The sequence below is a fragment of the Sus scrofa genome, chromosome 4 (assembly GCF_000003025.6).
Source record: "Sus scrofa isolate TJ Tabasco breed Duroc chromosome 4, Sscrofa11.1, whole genome shotgun sequence".
Classification (NCBI taxonomy): Eukaryota; Metazoa; Chordata; class Mammalia; order Artiodactyla; family Suidae; genus Sus; species Sus scrofa.
In genome coordinates, this window is record NC_010446.5 from 77,241,743 (window position 1) to 77,261,284 (window position 19,542).

The 19,542-nt window shown below is 40.8% G+C and overlaps 1 protein-coding gene across 4 annotated transcripts in view; it reads left to right on the plus strand.

Moving 5' to 3' along the window:
* Window positions 1–19,542, plus strand: part of ATP6V1H (ATPase H+ transporting V1 subunit H) — a 58,265-nt gene that overhangs the window by 30,250 nt on the left and 8,473 nt on the right. For all 4 annotated transcript variants that reach the window (XM_005653063.3, XM_013993244.2, XM_013993240.2 and 1 more), the window contains 3 exons: window positions 4,085–4,263; window positions 7,165–7,290; window positions 14,349–14,450. In XM_005653063.3, the coding sequence (XP_005653120.2) occupies window positions 4,085–4,263; window positions 7,165–7,290; window positions 14,349–14,450 (407 nt within the window). The remainder of the gene's footprint in view (window positions 1–4,084; window positions 4,264–7,164; window positions 7,291–14,348; window positions 14,451–19,542) is intronic.

Genomic DNA, 19,542 nt, shown 5'->3' on the forward strand with positions numbered 1-19,542 from the left:
CTCTTGTGCTAAGTTGGGACAGTATAATCATTACATGAATAATATCAGGAGAATATCTCTAGACAATCCACAACTTTGATGTCCACAGTTGAGTTACAAGTCGAGCCATGAGTAAGGAATGATAAAGCCATTTGGTTTAGACCAATCAGTAGATGAAAAAATAATGTGTCCTCTTCCTCCTTTATCATTCTCAAATTCCGGTAACCTTTCATAAAGATTTCACCAATGAGGTTGTTTGAGGATCATCTAGTTATGCATTTTTTTCCCACATCTTGAAACTTAGAAGGAAATTTTTGTGCTGAAGGCTTTAGGAAGCTTGCTGAGCTGCTGTGAGCCGAAGAAATCTAGCAGCTGTTAATTCTTTTCTTTCCATTTGGCTGGGGAATTTTATTTTTGAAAATGTCAGTCTCACTTATTCATAGCAGGTGCTGGACCCCAGGTCTCCATAAATGTTATTCCGTTGGTTAACTTGATGTGTCAGTCTTCAGTTTCTAAAATAAATTAGGGTGTTAGGAGGGCTGTGACTGAGAAAGACATTCAAGACCATATTTGTTGTCTAGAGTCTTACATCTGTTGTGACTTTTATTTCTCTTTTTGGCTCTGCTTAGTCAGGAGCCCACATAATATGTCAGATAATAAGATAAATTATATTTTACAGCTGCATGGTTTTCAGCAGAAAGGCTTAGGAAGAAATAACCACCAAATTGAATTTGGCTTTACATTAGCTGTGCTAACCGTGATGTTTAGATCACACCCGCACACATTTGCACACACAGACACAGATGTGTACAGACCTGCATCTTCCTCTGCAGGCACTTCAGTCATAACCCTGTGACAGAGGCCGACTCTGGTTTGGGTGTGTGGGGACTGTTTGCCCTCTGCTGTCACATAGAAGTCTTGCCATGGAGGAGTTTTACTTCTACGTCTGTCCCTCAATCCTTGTTTCAGGAATTTCTTCTCTTGCTCATTAGATCCTAGGTTTAGATGAGGTCAGGTAAGACGGAGACATTTTTAATCTCTGGGCGCATCCTGTGACACAGTGCCACTCCCACTGTGGTCTGCGTGTCAGGGCAATGCTGTCAGCTACAGGCTAGCAGCCTGCGATGGAAAAGTGAGGGTTAACATTTAGCAACTTACAGTAACTTGGCATGTCTGTCAAATTTAATAACATAAAATTTGAGCCTGTGTTTTTCATGTCGTTTAAATTGACTTTTCTAAAAATTCTTTTTTATTGTCTTGTATTAAAAGTATGTGTTCATGACTAATTGGAAATTAAAAATCTAACGGAACTGGTCTTCACCTCAGATGGTTGGAGAAGCACTGCTTCACCATGCATTTCACGGTGGTCATGGTGGAGGAAGGATCTGAATTGTCGCTTTGGTCCACCTCGTGCTCAGGAAGTCAGGACCGCTTTGCACCGTTACTTGGACAAAGGCCAGAGTGATATTTGTGCTTTTCATTTCGTAAAGGTGAAGATGCCACTGAGGCTTAGTATCTTTAAAGAGTATGCTGCTACCACATTATCTAGATTTGCTTCTGGCAAATTCATTTTCTCAAGGATTTTTCATAACCTTTTTATTTTTTATAATGAGAAAGAGAGATGATGTTTTGTGGGAAAAATACATGGGTCTTATCAATTGAGTTGACGCAGGGTTGAAGGAAAGGGGAGAGTCAGGTATGACTGGGTTTGGAAGTGCTGTTCCCTTAGAAAGTTGAGAGGAGAGGTGATTTCACAACACCATCAGGCTCTTCTTGACTCATTCTCTTGACTCGGTTGAGGTTTTAGTTGGAACCATTAGTTATGATAGCATCTTAAATATGAAGTGTCACTCTCCATTCGACAGATATGTAGTGAAAATAACAATAACAAAGGACCATATGAGAGGAAGAGAGTTGATATCTTTGATAAACCAGAGGAGTTACAGTAAGAAAAGTAACTGGAAAAGGTAACAGAGAAAAACTGAGTAAAATTTTAAGGAAAATCTCACAAAGAGGGGTGAAGGGAGGAGTTTCATCAAGGAAGATGTCAGAATTCAGGGCTCGCGTAGTTTAAGGTCTTTAATGGAATTCCATTATGGTCAGAGAACATGTCCTGTACAGTTCAAATTCTTTGAGATTAGAGATTTGTTTTATCTTCATCTTATGGTCCCACATGGTGACACTGTACCATGTGTATTTGAAAGGAATGTGAGTGTTGGAGGTTTGTTTCATTTTATATAAATGTTGGCTAAGTCAGGGACAGTTTCAGGTCTTAAGATTAAGTGTCTATCCATTTTGATAGTTTTAATAGTTTTTGTGATTGGTATAAGTTAGGGATCCACTTTCATTTTTCTGTATGTGGTTATCAAGTGTCCCTAATGGCATTATTGAAGAGACTGTCCTTTCCCCACTGGGGATTTTTGGCTCCCTTGTCAAATACTAGGTAACCATGTATGTGTGGGCTTATTTCTGTGCTCTCAGTTCTTTTACATTGGTCTTTGTGTCTGTCTTATGCCATTACCAAGCTGTTTTGATCACTGTAGCTTTGTACTTCAGTTTGAAACCAGGAAGTGTGATGTCTCCAGCTTTGTTCTTCTTTCTCAAGATTGCTTTGGATATTTGGGCTCTTTTGTATTTCTGTGCAAACATTAGGATTGCTTTTTTATTTCTGTGGAAAATGTCACTGGAATTTCAGTAGAGATTGATCTCACTAATTTCCATATGCTAAGTGTCTTTATGCATTTATTTAGTGGAATTATAAGAAATATAACTTCTTGCAAAAGTAAAGAAATGACTTGGAATTTTTTTTTTTTTTTTGTCTTTTTGCCATTTCTTGGGCCGCTCCTGCGGCATATGGAGGTTCCCAGGCTAGGGGTCTAATCAGAGCTGTAGCCGCCAGTCTACGCCAGAGCCACAGCAACGTGGGATCCAAGCCACGTCTGCAACCTACACCACAGCTCACGGCAACGCCGGATCGTTAACCCACTGAGCAAGGGCAGGGACCGAACCCGCAACCTCATGGTTCCTAGTTGGATTCGTTAACCACTGCGCCACAACGGGAACTCCATGGAATTCTTATTCTAAATATTCCAGGATTTGTTGAGGTGGGGGCATTGACGGGCCTTTCTCACCAGCTTCGTGAGGGTGGCTTTCTTGAGACCTTCATTGTTCTTGTTCTGGACCCGAGTGTGAGCATTCTGAGCACTGCTCATAAATACTAGTTAATTGAGTGAACAGTTTATCTTTAGAAATACTTAGATTCTTTGGATCTTTTTTTTTTTTTTTTGTCTTTTTAGGGCTGCACCCACGGCATATGGAGGTTCCCAGGCTAGGGGTCCAGTCAGAGCTACAGCTGCTGGCCTATGCCACGGCCACAGCAACATAGGATCTGAGCTGCATCTGCGACCTACACCACAGCTTACAGCAACACTGGTTCCCTAACTCACATAGTGAGGCCAGGGATTGAACCCACATCCTCATGAATACTAGTCGGCTTTGTTTCTGCTGTGCCGCAACAGGCACTCCCTCTTTTGCTCTTTTCATAAGTACTGTTAAAAACAGAAATCACAGAAGAAAACTAAGGACTTTGCTCGAATGTCACACAACTTTTCTGATAATTGGGTTTTTTATTTTTACTTATTTTTTTTCCTGATAATTTTTGAAGCAAAAGAGTTTTTTTAATTGCTCTCTCTCCTTTGTGCACTTTCAGGTTGCTTGGAGGGGAAAGGGGTCACTGAGTAGGAATTAGAGATTTGCAGAAACAGCCTTTCATAGCATCCTAAGTGCCCTCTCTGGCCAGCTAGAGGGGCATTCACGTGGTGTGCTCAGGAGCAGGGCTGTGAGAGGGATTGTGGTTGTAAGTGTGCTCAGTGTTTTGAGGCTTGTCTGGCTCAGTAAAATGCCTAGTGGACTAGTAAGCAAGGAATCAGCAGGCCGCTTCTGATATGGAGCCGATGCTCGGGAAGAAGTAAGGATTTGCGACACAGGCCTCCACTTACAGATGGTAGTTAACCCGGGACTAGGAGGGGAGAGGGAGTGAAAGCAGGTGCCGAGAACATCACAGAACAAGTTACCTCATTCCTCATCGTGTCTTTGTCTAACCCAGAACTTCTTAGAAAAATCAACTGAAAGAGAAACTCGCCAGGAGTATGCCTTGGCTCTGATTCAGTGCAAAGTCCTCAAACAGCTGGAGAACTTGGAGCAGCAGAAGTATGACGATGAAGATATCAGTGAGGATATAAAGTTTCTTTTGGAAAAACTTGGTGAGAGTGTCCAGGATCTTAGGTAAGGTGTTCTTTATAGTTCTCATAGACTGCGTACAGTGGGCCTTGTTTGCCTTGCCTCATGTTTTAAGGAAATCTAAATTTGTTACTAACTATACACTCAAAGGATTGTACTGAAACATTCTATCTTCTATTAACAATTAGGGGATATGGAAAAATTGGCTCATCACCATGGCAACAGTTGGCTAGAGCTGTGTGGTGTTTCTCTTTTGAGGGGAGCCCCCCCACCCCCCGTTCAGTGTTGTCTGAAATCCGACCCCCCGTTCTACGTAGGTTATGGATGCCTTTGAGGGTCTCCCCCTATTTTAAAATATTTTTAGGCAGGAGTCATTAATCAGTGGAGGAGATTTGCTCATATTTGGAAAGAGTATTTTTTTTCCTGCTTCTTTGAAGTTTCTGTTGGCTTTATTTTTCATATTTAAAATTATGCAAATGACGTACATACAGTAAAGAAGACAATCCCTTTGGCAGTGCAGAAGCGACTCCAGGCTACCCTGTCTTCCCCACTCCTTCCTTGCACCCCCCCACCCCCTGGTTTCTTGTGTTTACTTCCCAAAAACCTCCCACCCCTCTGAACGCACTTGCACACACGCACACACCCACCGACACACACAGACACACACAAATGGGGCTCTGTGTGTTCTCCCAGATCTTGTTCTCTTTTGGATGGATTGGGTTTGGGAGCTAGGCTCACTCTAGTGGGAATTGTTTGGCTATTTCCTCCACGTGTGGCCTTGGACAAGCTTCTTAATGTTTTAAAGGCTCAGTTTTCTGGGAGTTCCCATCGTAGCTCAGTGGTAATGAACCCAACTAGTATCCATAAGGATGTGGGTTCGATCCTTGGCTTTGCTCACTGCGTTAAGGATCCGGCATTGCCTTGACCTGTGGTGTAGGTTGCAGACATGGCCCAGATCTGGCGTTGCTGTGGCTGTGGTGCAGGCCAGCAGCTGTAGCTCCGATTCAACCCCTAGCCTGGGAACTTCCATATGCTGCAGGTGCAGGCATAAAAAGAAAAAAAAAAAAAGTCTCACTATTTCCTTTTGGTGAAATAGTGATAAAAGTTCTAACCGTGTAGGGTTTGCTCTGAGGTGTCTGGCAAATGCCTTCAGTATAGCCTGTGTTCCAGAGATGTATTTATTATGTGATTCAGTGCAGCCCATAATCGAAAGGCCTAGAAGCTTTTTTAGAGATGGGAGGTGTCACCCTTATCTGTAGTTTGTATGAGTTTTGTGGAGGAAGGCAAATGAGTTTTGTCCTTTCCTATAATTTCAAATGTGAGTGTGATGATTGTAATACAATAGGTCAGTAGTACACTTGCACTTTGTACAGATTATGTTTTATGATGTTTATTTAAAAAAATCTATCATTAGTTCTTCTGTACTAATGACTTGAGACCCTTTTATTTATGTATTTATTTATTTATCGGTTGTACCCACAGCATGTGGAAGTTCCCTGTGGTTAAAAATATGCCCTTGTCACTGCTGTGACCAGGCCAGGGATTGAACCTGCACCACAGCAGTGACAATGGCATATTTTTAACCATAGGCCACCAGGAAACTCCCAGGGCCTTTTTAAAAATAAATAGGATTAGCGATAACTTTCTAATTATTTAATCCATGTTAGCCAGTTGTTATTACTTACCGATTTTTTCATGTTTTGAATTTGGTAATTTGAAAAATATTACTATTTATATAAAACTAATAAGGTGCTAGGTGCAGTTGAAATAGATTTGTCTCTATTAGGATATTCATGTTGAACAATATTAGTTAACTTATGCTGACTAGCCTTACATTAAAGTAAATCACTACTTTAACAGGATACTCTGATCAACTTAGTCAGTGAATCCTTGTTATACTGAATGACCAATCAATATTTAAATGGCGACTTCTTTTTAAAAATTTTACTTGGAAGAAAGTAGAAGCCTGTCCTGTCACTATGTTTGTCCACTGGCTAACTACATTAGAACACTTTTGTATTATGAAGCTTTGTGTAATTGTTATTCGATATATAGCAAATAATTTTTTTGTTGTTGTTGTCTTTTTGCCTTTTCTAGGGCTGCTCGTGCGGCATATGGAGGTTCCCAGGCTAAGGCTCTAATTGGAGGTGTAGCCGCCGGCCTACACCACAGCCACAGCAGCACAGGATCCAAGCCGCATCTGTGACCTACACCATAGCTCATGGCAACGCCAGATCCTTAACCCACTGAGCAAGGCCAGGGATCAAACCCGTGACCTCATGGTTCCTAGTCGGATTCGTTAACCACTGCACCACGACGGGAACTCCAATAGTGAATAATTTTTGAATTGAAGTACATTGTAGTTTGTTACAGGTACAGAGGTTTTTGTTTTTAATTTATTCATAATGAATTCAAATAATGAATTACCCCAACATTGTTGGTAATCATATTTAAAAATATTGTACTGATATATGTGTTTTTATTTTTGTAGCGTGGTATCATAGTTTATGATTTTTATATTATAATAGAATATACTGTTCTATTTTGTGTTAAAGAAATATACTTTTACATAAGTTTACATTAATGTGTCTAGTGGTCTGGCAAATAACAATATTTTAAGTGGCATGGTAAAAACAATGCTATATTATTAGAATTTTAGTGATGCACATTTATGTATATATTAGTGTAAGGATTTTGAAAGCAGGTGCTCCTTTTAATGTCTCACGATGAACATTCAGATTTGACAGGACCTTATTATCCTAAATAAACTTCACATGATTTATTGAAGATTATTTAAGCTGTTTACACTGTTTAGAGGTAATTTGTGAACGTACAAAAGATCATCAGTCTTTGCAGTTAAACCATCAGTTAAGATGTTTTGTTTTTTAAAATTTTGGACTATCTCTTGGATTCTTATAAACTTTGAATTTTTAAACATTTTTATAGCTCATTTGATGAGTATAGTTCAGAACTTAAATCTGGAAGATTGGAATGGAGTCCTGTGCACAAATCTGAGAAGTTTTGGAGAGAAAATGCTGTGAGGCTGAATGAGAAAAACTATGAGCTCTTGAAGTAAGTTTTAAATTCCAGTTTACACTGTAAAAACCCATTATCAGCACACTCAAGAACACGTTTTTGTCACTCTTAAAAATTTTAGATTTTCCGTGGTTTCAATTTGTATTTTCTCTTCTTCTTCTTTTTTTTTTTTTGTCTTTTTTTTAGGGCTGCACCTGCAGTATGGAGGTCCCCAGGCTAGGGGTCCAATCGGAGCTGTAGCCGCTGGCCTACACCACAGCCATAGCAATGTGGGATCCGAGCCACTCCTGTGGCCCACACCACAGCTCACTGCAATGTCAGATCCTTAACCCACTGAGCAAGGCCAGGGATCGAAACTGCATCCTCATGGATGCTAGTTGGGTTCATTAACCACTGAGCCACAACAGGAACTCCTCAATTTGTATTTTCTTGCGTACTAATGTCGTTGAATATCTTTCATATGCTTATTGGCCATTTTGGTTTTTTTCTGGGAGAAGTGCTTGTTCAAGTTTTTTTTTTCTTCCCATTTTATAGGAGTTCTATATGTATTCTATATATTGGAGTTCTATAGGTATATATAGGTATATATGTGTGTGTGTGTATATATGTATACACACATATATATAGTTCTGTATGTGTATGTGGGAGTTGTATATGTATTCTTTTTGTCATATATATTCATCACAACTATTCTTCTGTGTCACATGCTGTTTTACTCTTTAATTTTAATGTAGCTCAGTTTACCCATCTTCTACTTTATAGCTGTTGCTTTCTTGTGTCTGGTTAAGAAGTTTCTGCTTGCCCAAGATCATGAAGATAGGCTTCTCTCTTACCCGATAGAAACTTTATTGTTTAACATCCCACATCTAGATTTCCACTCTGTGTAGACATGATTTTAGGGTAAGGTAACAAGTAGGTCAGGATTTTTTTTTCATTACATAGATATCGAATTGAATTAACACCATATATTGAAAATGACATTCCCCCCCCCTGCTTTGCAGGGCTTCCTTTGTTATATAAGATGACCTAAAATGTGTAAGTGTCTTTCTTTCTTTTTTAGTAGAGATATAAATCACATTCCACATAATTTACTCACTTAAAATTTACAATCAGTGGGTTTTAGTACCTTCACAAAGATTTGTAATCATCAACACAGACAATTGTAGGGCCTTTTCATCACTTCACAAGGAAACCCCATATCCTTTGGCCATCACTTCTCTGTCCACCCATCTGCCCATCCCTAAGCAACCTGTCTCAATGGATTTGCTTACGAGGATAATTTCTTGTAAGTGGAATCATATAACATTTGTCCTTTTGTGACTGGCTTCTTTCATTTACCATAATGAGTTCAAGGTTCATTCATGTTGCAGCATTTATTAGTATTTTCCTTTTTTCAGTCATGTATTATTTTATTATATGGATATATTACACTTTATCTGCTCATTAGTTGATGGGCATTTGGGTTATTATGGAAAATGTTGGTAATAAGCATTTGTGTCTAAAGTCTTATGTGGACATATGTTTCTTTTGCTGGGGTAGATAATATCTAGGAGTAGAATTGCTGAGTCCCATGGTAACTGTGTTTAACCATTTGAGAAACTGCTAGGCTTTTCCAAAGTGGCTGCGCAATTTTATATTCCCTCCAGCTGTGTAAGAGGGTTCTAATTTCTCCACATCTGTGTCAGCACTGTCTGACTTTTTCATTCTAGCCATCTTTGTGAGTGTGAAGTGATGTAGCTTTGTGGTTTTGCTTTGTATTTCCTTGATGGCTGATGAGTCAGGCACCTTTGCATGTGCTTATTGGCCGCTTTATATCTTTGGAGAAATGTCTATGCAGATTCTTAGTTCATTTTTTAAGTGAGTTGTCTTTTTATTGTTTAGTGAAAGAATTCTTTATATATTTTGGATATAAGTCCCTGATCAGATAATATGATTTGCAAATATTATCTCCCAGGTTATCTTCTCACCTTTTTGATCATGTCCTCTGAAGCACAAACATTTAAAAATTTTGAGGAAGTCTAATTTATTTTTTCTTTGGTTCCCTTTGCTTTTGGTGTCATTCCTAAGAATCCATGGCAAAATCCAAGGTTATGAAGATGTATTCCTGTGTGTTCCCTAAAGTTTTTTTGTAGCTTTAGCACCTCCTTTTAGGTTTGATCCACTGTGAGTTCATTTCTGATGTGAGGTAAGGGTCACTGTTCATTCTTCGGCATGGGTCATGCAGTGTCCCAGTAGACTTCAGCGTTTGTTGAAAAGACTATTCTTTACTCATTAAGGGCGCTTGTATTCTTTTTTTTTTTTTTTTTTTTTTAATGGCCACACACATTAATGGCATCTGGAAGTTCCTGGGCCAGAGATTGAATCCGAAGTGCAGCTGTGGCAGTGTGGATCCTTTTAACGTGCCAGGGAAATTTGAACCTGCACCTCCACAGCCAAACTGCTGCAGTCAGGCTCTTAACACACTGTGCCACAGCAGGAACTCCTTGGTATTCTTAATGAAAGTCATTTGACTCTAGACACATGGGCTTATTTCTGGTCTCTCAATCCTGTTCTGTTGATCTGTATGACTGTCCTGACCCCAGGACCACACAGCCTTGACGACTCTGACTTCAGAGTGTGTTTTGAACTCCGAACGTGTGTCTTCAGCTTTCTTTTTTCTTTTGGGCGAGGTGTACCTTAGTCTCTGGTTGATGGATATTTAATACTGTGGCCAGATGTTGCTGTTATAAGCGACACGAGAATATATATCAATATCTTACTGTAACTGTTAAAATTGGTAGACTTTAATTTTTAGAATAATTTCAGGTTTACAGAAAAATTGAAGCAGAAGCACAGAGAGTACTGATATACCCTCCTGTGCCTTCCCCCACCAGCATAATTTCCCCTATTTTTAGCATTTTGCCTAAGTGTGGTATGTTTATGAACCAATATTTATATATTATTTAAACTAAAGTCCATAGTTTTTATTAGGGTTCACAGCGTTGTGTGGTGCAGTTCCTTCTCTTTTATGGTATCGTGCAGAATAGTTTCACTGCTCTAACAAGTCCTTGTGCTCTACCTGTGGTTCTCCCATCCTCTCTCTGCCTGCACCTAGTTCTGCATCTCTGTGTTGTCCTTCTCTCTAGCTTCTGGGGCAGTGGTTTTCCCTGGGACCTTATTCTCTTTTGGATCTAAGAAGAGGTGTTGATTTTCAATTTGTTCAGTAGTTTCTCCTTGTGATAACTTCCAAGCTCTTTACATGTTGAACTGGAAACTGGAAGTCTGTTTTTTCTTTTTCAAGATGGTTTTGGCTATTCTGGATCCCTTGCCATTTCATATGAATTTTAGAATCACTTTATTAAATTCTACAAAGAAGCCAGTTGGAATTCTATTAGGGATTGTGTCGAAGCTGTAAATCAATTTGGGGAGTATTGCATCTTAACAACGTTTATTGTTCAGATGCATGAACATGGGATACTTTACCCTTTATTAGATCATATTTAATTTCTTTGAAACAGTGTTTTGTAGTTTTCAGAGTCTAAGTTTTACATTTTTTGCCAAATTTATTAAAAAGTTTTTTCTTTTCATACGGTTATAAATGGAATTGTTTTCTTAGTTTTCAGTTGTTTAAGTTTATAGAAATACCTTCGGTTTTTGTATATTGCTCCTATATTCTGTAGTTATTCTGAACTATTTTTATTAGTTCTGATAGGTTTTTTTTGTTTTTTTTTTGTGTGTGTGAATTTTCCATTTTCTATATACAAGATCATGTTATCTGAATAGAGATAGTTTTACTTCTGATTTTCCAGTCTGGATACCATTTTTTTCCCTTTTTGCCTAATTACCGTGCCTAGAATCTCTGCTGTAGAAATGTCCTACTGAATTCTTTATTCTGTTCCATCCTTAGTCTTTTTTTCTACTATACAGCATGGTGACCCAGTTACACATACATGTATACATTTTTTTTTTCTCACATTATCATGCTCCATCGTAAGTGACTAAACATAGTTCCCAGTGCTACACTGCAGAATCTCATTGCTACACAGCAGGATCTCATTGCTAATCCATTCCAAAGGCAGTAGTTTGCATCTATTAACCCCAAGCTCCCAATCCATCCCACTCCCTCCCCCTTGGCAACGACAAGTCTGTTCTCCAAGTCCATGAATTTCTTTTCTGTGGAAAGTTCCTTTTTTGCCGTATATTAGATTCCAGATATATGATATCATATGGTATTTGTCTTTCTCTCTCTGACTTACTTTACTCAGTATGAGAGCCTCTAGTTCCTTCCGTGTTGCTGCAAATGGCATTATTTTGTTCTTTTTTATGGCTGAGTAGTATTTCATTGTGTATATATACCTCATCTTTCTAATCCAGTCATCTGTCAATGGACATTTGGGTTGTTTCCATGTGCCATTAAAATTTTTTTTTGTTTTCTCTTTCAGCTGCAATAGAACTTTTCTTTGGGGTCTTTTTTTAGGGTCACACCTGCAGCATATGGAGGGTCCCAGGCTAGGGGTCAAATCTGAGCCACAGCCACTGGCCTACACCACAGCCACTGTATTGCAAGATTCAGCTGTGTCTGTGACCTACACCACAGCTTTCAGCAATGATGGATCCTTAACCCTCTGAGCAAGGTCAGGGATTGAACCCACATCCTCATGGATACTAGTCAGGTTCTTAACCCACTGAGCCGCAATGGGAACTCCAATAGAACTTTTTTTTTAATGATAGAAATAATGCTCTTCAGTACTGTAGTCAGTGGCTGAAATGTTTCTTGCTGATGTGACCGAGAGACTAAATTTTAATTTAATTCCAGTCAACCTAACTTTAAATAGCAATGTGGGTAGTGGCTGTCATATTGGACAGCACAGTTTGAGTCTGGCTGTAGAAATACTGGTAAGAGACAGTTCCATGTTACAGATCAGGTTGCTGCTCAGCCTCACCTTCACCTTCAGCTTGCTATTTTTCTTAAGTCATTAGTGTTTGTTCCTTTGTTATTTTGTTACCATTGTTTGACACATTGTTTTTTTCTTACAGGTATATGTTTTAAAAAGAGAAAAATCCTTTTACTGTCCTTTATTTATTCATTCATTTTGTCTTTTCTAGGGCTGTACCTGCGTCATATGGAGGTTCCCAGGCTAGGGGTCTCATTGGAGCTGTAGCTGCTGGCCTACACCACAGCCACAGCAATGTGGGATCTGAGCTGTGTCTGCGACCTACACCACAGCCCATGGCGACGCTGGATCCCCAACCCACTGAGCAAGGCCAGGGATTGAACCTGCAACCCCATGGTTCCCATTCGGATTTGTTAACCACTGAGCCATGATGGGAATTCCCTTTTACTGTCCTTTAAATAAGATGCTTGTAGAAGGAGAAGAGGAGGAATACATAAGTGTTCAACAGTCATTTTTAGGGAGATCTATTTCTGTTGCTTCGACTTTATTTTACAAAAATTTACTGGTAGGACTGATGGAGAATAAGTAAGGGAAAGAGTGGCTTATCTTTTCAGCATTGTTTTCCACTCTGCGTTTTTAACAACAAAATGAGGTAAAACAATGTTTTTTGAAAAATGTAGTTTTTGGAAAACTTGAATACGATGGAGGGAGCTTTTACAAGTTATTGCCAAGGACTTACGTATATTTTTATTAAGATACACTTCAAGAGCCTTTGAAGTGCTCTGTTTCTGACATTAGGTTTCAATGTTTATGGCTCCTTCTTGTTACTCCCCTGACCTCCCTATGGCCCCTGTGATTTTTTGGAATAACCAGAAACATTGGCCTGTGGTACTTTATGCTTATGTAAGAAGAAATTTGAAGTCATTGTTTTTAGTTTTATTCCTATTAATTATCTCCATGGGGATTTTTGGAAGGGGCTGCTAGTGCTGCCCTTTAAACCAGCTGACAAAATAGATACAGATAGAACCTTTTCTTCTTCTCTCTTTTATTCTGCTATTAAACAAGCATAGCGCATACTGGCTTTTTATCTCTGCACTTCTGTCAGGCTCTGACCTGTTTTCCAGGTAATTCCAAACTTAGCCATTATGTGATATTAGTTCATTTTTCCCTCTACCACATTTGAGTATCACAGTATTCAGAAAATAGGTGTAATTATTTCCTACTGAAATGATTCCTTATCAGCACTCATTGCTGTTTATAGAGTTTAGCTTGTTGACGGGCTGCAGTGGTGCTAGAAAAGGCAGGGAAAGCTTGAGCATAAATGTGCTCCAGAAACTAAGGTAGGAAGCTTCCAGACACACACCTACAGACATTGAACGAAGTGCAGTTTTGTCACATTAAGCATTTGCTTTAATGCAATGAGCAAAACAAAGCTAGTTGTGATTCAAGTTGCTTTCTAGTAAAGATTGTAAGGATAGATTTTGTAATGACTAGTTTGGATGTAAACAGACAACTAAATGTAATTCTGTAAGGTATTCATGTGACCCTGTGAAGCCAGGGGCGGTTTCTGGCCTGTTAGAGGGCATTTTTTCACGTTCGTTTTCTGCCTAGCCAGTTAAAAACACCATGCATCCCGCGTGGGTATCACAGTTATGCTCTGTTTGTAGAATGAGTTGAGTTTTCTATCCATGTCTGTGCCCCTGAGCAGCTTCAGTAACATCGTTTTCTCTTCCTTGAATGATCTCCACCTGCCCTTGGGAGGGGCCGTCCTTTCGCAGCTGACGGGGCTTCCCTCCCGAGGACTCGCTGGAGGGATGGGGGCACTTGGCTCCATCTCGGCCACAGTGAGGGGGCTTTGTTACTGCTACTCACAAGAGGGCTGCGGAGGATCCACAGGGAGTCGTTAAAACACATGAAAATCACATTCGCTCACCTTCTGGTTGTCTTTCTTGGGAGCACAGTTGACGGAGCCCCTGCTGTTGTGGGAATCGACGTGGGAATCTGAAAGTGACCTGTTAGGGATGCACCACGGTTTGAAAGCTGCTAACTTAACATGCGATAAATTCTGTGTAGTGTATGGTGTGTCGTAGTGCAACCTGCAGAAAGTACGGTTCTATTCATAAATGTCTGTTTTCAGGAAGATATTGGCATTGTACCTTGGTCTGCCGTGCTCTCCAGAGGAATCAGAAATCAATCTCTCTTCGTTTAAATTTATTTCAGAATTTTGACAAAACTCCTGGAGGTGTCGGATGACCCGCAAGTCTTAGCTGTCGCTGCTCACGACGTTGGCGAGTATGTGCGACATTACCCCCGAGGCAAGCGGTAAGCGGGCAGGGCGGGTATTGCTCTCACCTGGGGTTTCTGGGTGTCCAGCGCAGCTCTGGCCTGTGTATTTCTCTCAGGTAGAGGCTTTTAGCTGAGGAAGCGATGTGTGAGTGGAACCAGGGTGATTGTGATATTGGGAATTATGATAACTGATAAGCCTGATTAAATGGGTGGTATAAAAATATAAGCACAGCTGTGCAGTAGCCAGTAGGGATCATGCTAGGATTGTCACCTTCAGCATTTTCTTTGGTTTGTATGATTTAATTCAAAAGCCATTTTGTTCGCACTGGTGATTTTCCAGTTATTATTTGTGGTTCCATTGTTACTGAAGTGGGCAGTTTCCAAGTGGAAAAGGAGCGGTGACAACTATAGGGGAAGTTCCAGTGGCCATATAGTGGTGGGGTTGTGTGTTGTGGAAGAGGCATGGGGCTCCCTGGAGGAAACAGGGAGGCTTTACAGGGAGCAGCGCCACCACATAGCCCGAGTTGCTTAGATCCATTAACAGTGAACAGACAGGCTGACGGAGGGAGCAAGCGCTACATGAGCCTGAGTGCTGGGGAAGGTCGTCTGGAAAAGCAGAAAAGCCTTGTTTGAGTTGTTGCTGTTCCACATGCTAACTGGTTTCGTAATCTCATAATTGGGATGATAACAGTATTGGTTACTTATTATTCATGTCATCATTTTATAGTCTATTCATCAAAGCTGTTTTTAAGAAAGACACAAGAGTATTTATCTTATTTATCATGAAATCGTGTCCTGTAAACCCAGAACCTCTTAGAATGTGGGGACATGAGCAGGGCCACAGTCGTGGTTGCACACACAAACAGTCTACAGTGACTGCTTTGAGTTTGTTGTGCACAAATCTTGAACATTGTGGAGCCTCCTGCCTGTGCCTGCAGAGAGACGCTCCCTACAGGCAAAGAAATTATTTTCTACCCCCATGTCTCTGGGTTGTGTTGCCTTTGATGGCTACCTTGTTTTTCGTGCCTGACTTGTAGTAGCTGAGGCTGCCTTGTGTTGGTGGCTTTGCCCCGACTCCAGAATCACGGCTGTTTCACGTGGGGCAGAACTGGTCAGTGCTGGGGAGTGTCATGTGGGGCACACACGCTGAGCTGTCAGGGGCAACACTTTTGTGTGGAGACCTGGGCTTGGAGAACAAAGATGCAGCCATGTGGGGTTCAGATACAATGGGGCATACATCCTCTTGAGTTCAGGGGGCTGTTCGTCTCATATTCCTTCTGGGCTGAAATGATGACCGTGCACGTCTGTGGACCCCCGCGATGGGTAAGTGGGCCAAGTGCAGCCTGGTAACCTCCAGGCTTGGTGGGAGCATGGGGGGAGCGGGGGGGGGGTGCTCCACACTTGGAGCTCTAGTTGAGGTCCAGTGAGAAGAAACTGGGGGCAAGTGGCGTATGGGAAACTCCCTGGGATCCTGGCTCCTGCTTCAGGGAGAGTAGAGATTTAGTTCAGGCACTGAATCATCGGTAGGTGAACTGTGGGCTGTTTTGCTTCTGCCCAGCAAACCCTGTTCCTGGTCTCCAGAAAGCTCTGCTTGGGGTGCATTTCAGAAGGCAGCTGGCAGAGATACAGATACCTAAGTCCGCGTGTGAAGAATAGCGGAGTACCTCAGAAGAAGCTTCAGAAACAACTAGAAAATGAATTTTGTTATCTAACAAAAGTAACGAAAAATTAGATTCATGCCTCACTCCATAGAAGAAAGCATTTATTTATTTATTTATTTTTGTCTTTTTGTCTTTTGTTGTTGTTATTTCTTGGGCTGCTCCCGTGGCATATGGAGGTTCCCAGGCTAGGGGTTGAATCGGAGCTGTAGCCACCGGCCTACGCCAGAGCCACAGCAACGCGGGATCCGAGCCGTGTCTGCAACCTACACCACAGCTCACGGCAACGCCAGATCTTTAACCCACTGAGCAAGGGCAGGGACCGAACCCGCAACCTCACGGTTCCTAGTCGGATTCGTTAACCACTGCGCCACGACGGGAACTCCGAAGAAAGCATTTAAATATTCAACATCATTTCTTGCAGCATTGTTTATAATGGCAAAAAAATGGAAAATAACTGAAAACATGCAGTGTTAATGACATCGGTAGACACTGTGGTACATTCATATATAATGTTAATGGGAATTTTGGAAGATGACGTGAGCAAATGCTTATTATAAGCTGAGCCCGGTACAACCTCAGGCATTAGATAGGCGCATACATGTACTGCATGAAACAGATCAATAGGAGTATTAACAGTGCCCCTTTCTGGTTTGTAGGATTAGAGATGATTTCTGGATTTTTCTCTATAGATGCCTCATTTCCTTATCATAAGTGGGGGAGGGAGGCTCTTGTCCGGTGGGTGGGGTCCTTCGGGCCACTTCTGAGATCTCTTGTTGCTTCCCTATCCGAACACAAGTGAAGAATTAACGCGTGCTTCCTGCACATCCGTGCACCACGCGTATGAGGGACATTCTGGAACAGGACACACTGATTCTGTAGCCATGGATGGTTAAGAAGAGCTTCAGCACCTGCAGAAACACCTCAGGCTTCGGGAACACACAGGGTCATAACACAACAGGAATTGGCCCCAGGGGTTCTATTCTAAAAATGAGGAAATGAAGTATTTAGAAAGTGAGGAGTCCCTGCCGTGCACAGTGGGTTAGGACTCTGACTGCGGCGACTCTGGTTCCATCCGTGGCCCAGCACAGTGGGTTAAAGCGTCTGGCACTGCCACAGACTTTGACGTAAGGTAAACATTTTTATTTTCCTTTGTACAAAAGCCTAACCCAGCATATGCAAATAAAAAGTAGTAAATAGTTTTGATGGTGGCACAAATCTTCTATCAACCAAACTCAGTTCCCTTTTCTAAATTACAGTTATGGTGAAACATAACAAACATGAATACAGACAGCTTGAAAAACACAGCAAAGAATAAGGAAGAAAAAACAAGACCCGTTATACTGCACCTCTGAGATAAAATGACAGCTTATTTATTTTCAGTTTTTCCCCTCAATGCAGGTATATAGATTTTTCTTCCAAAACTTTGATCATATGATATCTCCTATGTATGGTTACCTGCTCATCTATAATTTTTTTTTAGAATATAATTTCATGCTCCCTAGAGATAAATGTAATAACCCAGTTCCGTAAACCTCACTAGTGGGTATCTTGTGCGTCCCAGTTTCTCATTATTATGGAAACAGAACAGACACCTTGCAGACACTTCTGCTTGTTTTCTCTTTGCTGGTCCCCTGAAATAGGTTTAATGAGATGGAGTGTGCAGTGCTCTGAGGCTCTGAAAGCACTGAGTGCAGCCCAGCTCAGACCCCACTGCCCTCTCAGCTGCCCGGGTGCTGCTGTTTCTCTCTAATGTCTCACCAGGGAAAGGGCATCTGGCACTTTTAATTTGTGTTTTGATTGCTTACATGGTTTATTAGGAATGTTAGTTGCCATTTTTAAGATACACATTTTTTTTTTTTTTTCTTTCTTGGCTGCATATGGAGTTCCTGGGCCAGGGATCAGATCCAAGCTGTAGTAACAGCCTAAGCTGCATCTGTGACAATGTGGGATCCTTAAGCTACTGTGCTGGGCCAGGGATGGAACCTGTGTCCCAGAGCTGCCAAGACATGGCCGATCCCGTCACACACAGTGGGACCTTTAAGACCTCTTAAATGCTGACTATTTACATCATTATTTTGTTTATGGAGTTGTTATCATACTAAGTTTCATGTGTAGTGAAATTCACTCATTCACTAGGCCTTAGTGTTTTATTGAGCACCTACTGTGTGCCCGGCACCATCCTGAGTGTTGCCCTGTGGAGCTGCATTCCAGCGAAAGTGTTTGTGGTTTCTTCCACTACTTTTATGCTTAGAAAGAACTTTCCCATTTAGAAATCCGATAAATATTATCCTAAATTATCTTTTTGTTTTGCAAAATGTTAGTGACCTTCTTCCTAATTATAAGGGAAACAAAATTGACATGATTTTTGTATTTATTGAACTTATAGACTCTAGAGGGTATATTGCTACGTAGCTGTGAAAGAGTCTACTAGGAATGGATTTACACATAAACTTGTAACTTTAGCCATAGGTGTGGAAACAGTGTATTACACTGTGATGTCATTTCCTTAGCCATGAATAGAATGCTAAATAGTAACATCTTTATCCAGCTGTTTAAGTAACTTTATTTTATATTCTAGTAAAGAACTACATTAAGAGATAAGAAAACCTTTAGAACAAGCAAAGATAGTGCCGTGTTTTTTAGGACATTTGAAGTTTACCCTAAAGATAAATCTCCCTGTTTTACCAGCTGGTACGTTGCTTGGATGTCCTCACAGTATTGTTTGTTAATCGTGTGTTAATATTCCAAGTTTTTAATGCCTAAAGCACTACTGACCCAACTGATCTTGAGATGCAGTTAGTGTGGTTTCCTTGTTAGACAGTAGGTAATAAACAGAGTACTTAAATCTAAGTTAAACTGTCCAAATAGCCTGTCTTTTTTTGATGATGAGTTAATCTGCCAATGGAAAGAATCTATTCTCACCTTTTTTTTTTCAAGTGTGTGTGATTTTGGACATCTTTATAATCCGAAAGTAATCAGTGGCTCAGTTGCATCTTAAGTTTAGAAGATGGGAAATGACTGTTTATTTTAGAGCCGTGAGTTTCAGTGTGTGGAACTTGTCTGACCTTCGGTGAGAACTGCTGGCATCTCTGGTGTGGAAGGAGGTAGCCTGTATAGTTTGAAAATGGATGCTTAATAAATAAATATAATAGTAAATTATTAATAGCAAAACTTAAGAATTACCTTGGCTTTACTTTTGTGTTGGAGGTCAGTACCCATGGGGTCCAGTATGTAATCCAGGCAGAGCGTCCGCGCTGTGGGGCTGGAGTTAGAGGCTCCCCAGCTCTTTGCACACATGCCCTCACTCTCACCGAGGAACAGAGACCCACTTTCCGTTGGCCACACAAATAACCATTTGCACTTTGCTTTTGTGTCTGTGGTAGCTGAATTTTTCAGAGTGTTGGGGGCTTTGTTGGGGCATTGTTGGGGTGCAGTGTTAAAGGGTACAGTGCTGGAGGCAGCATGGG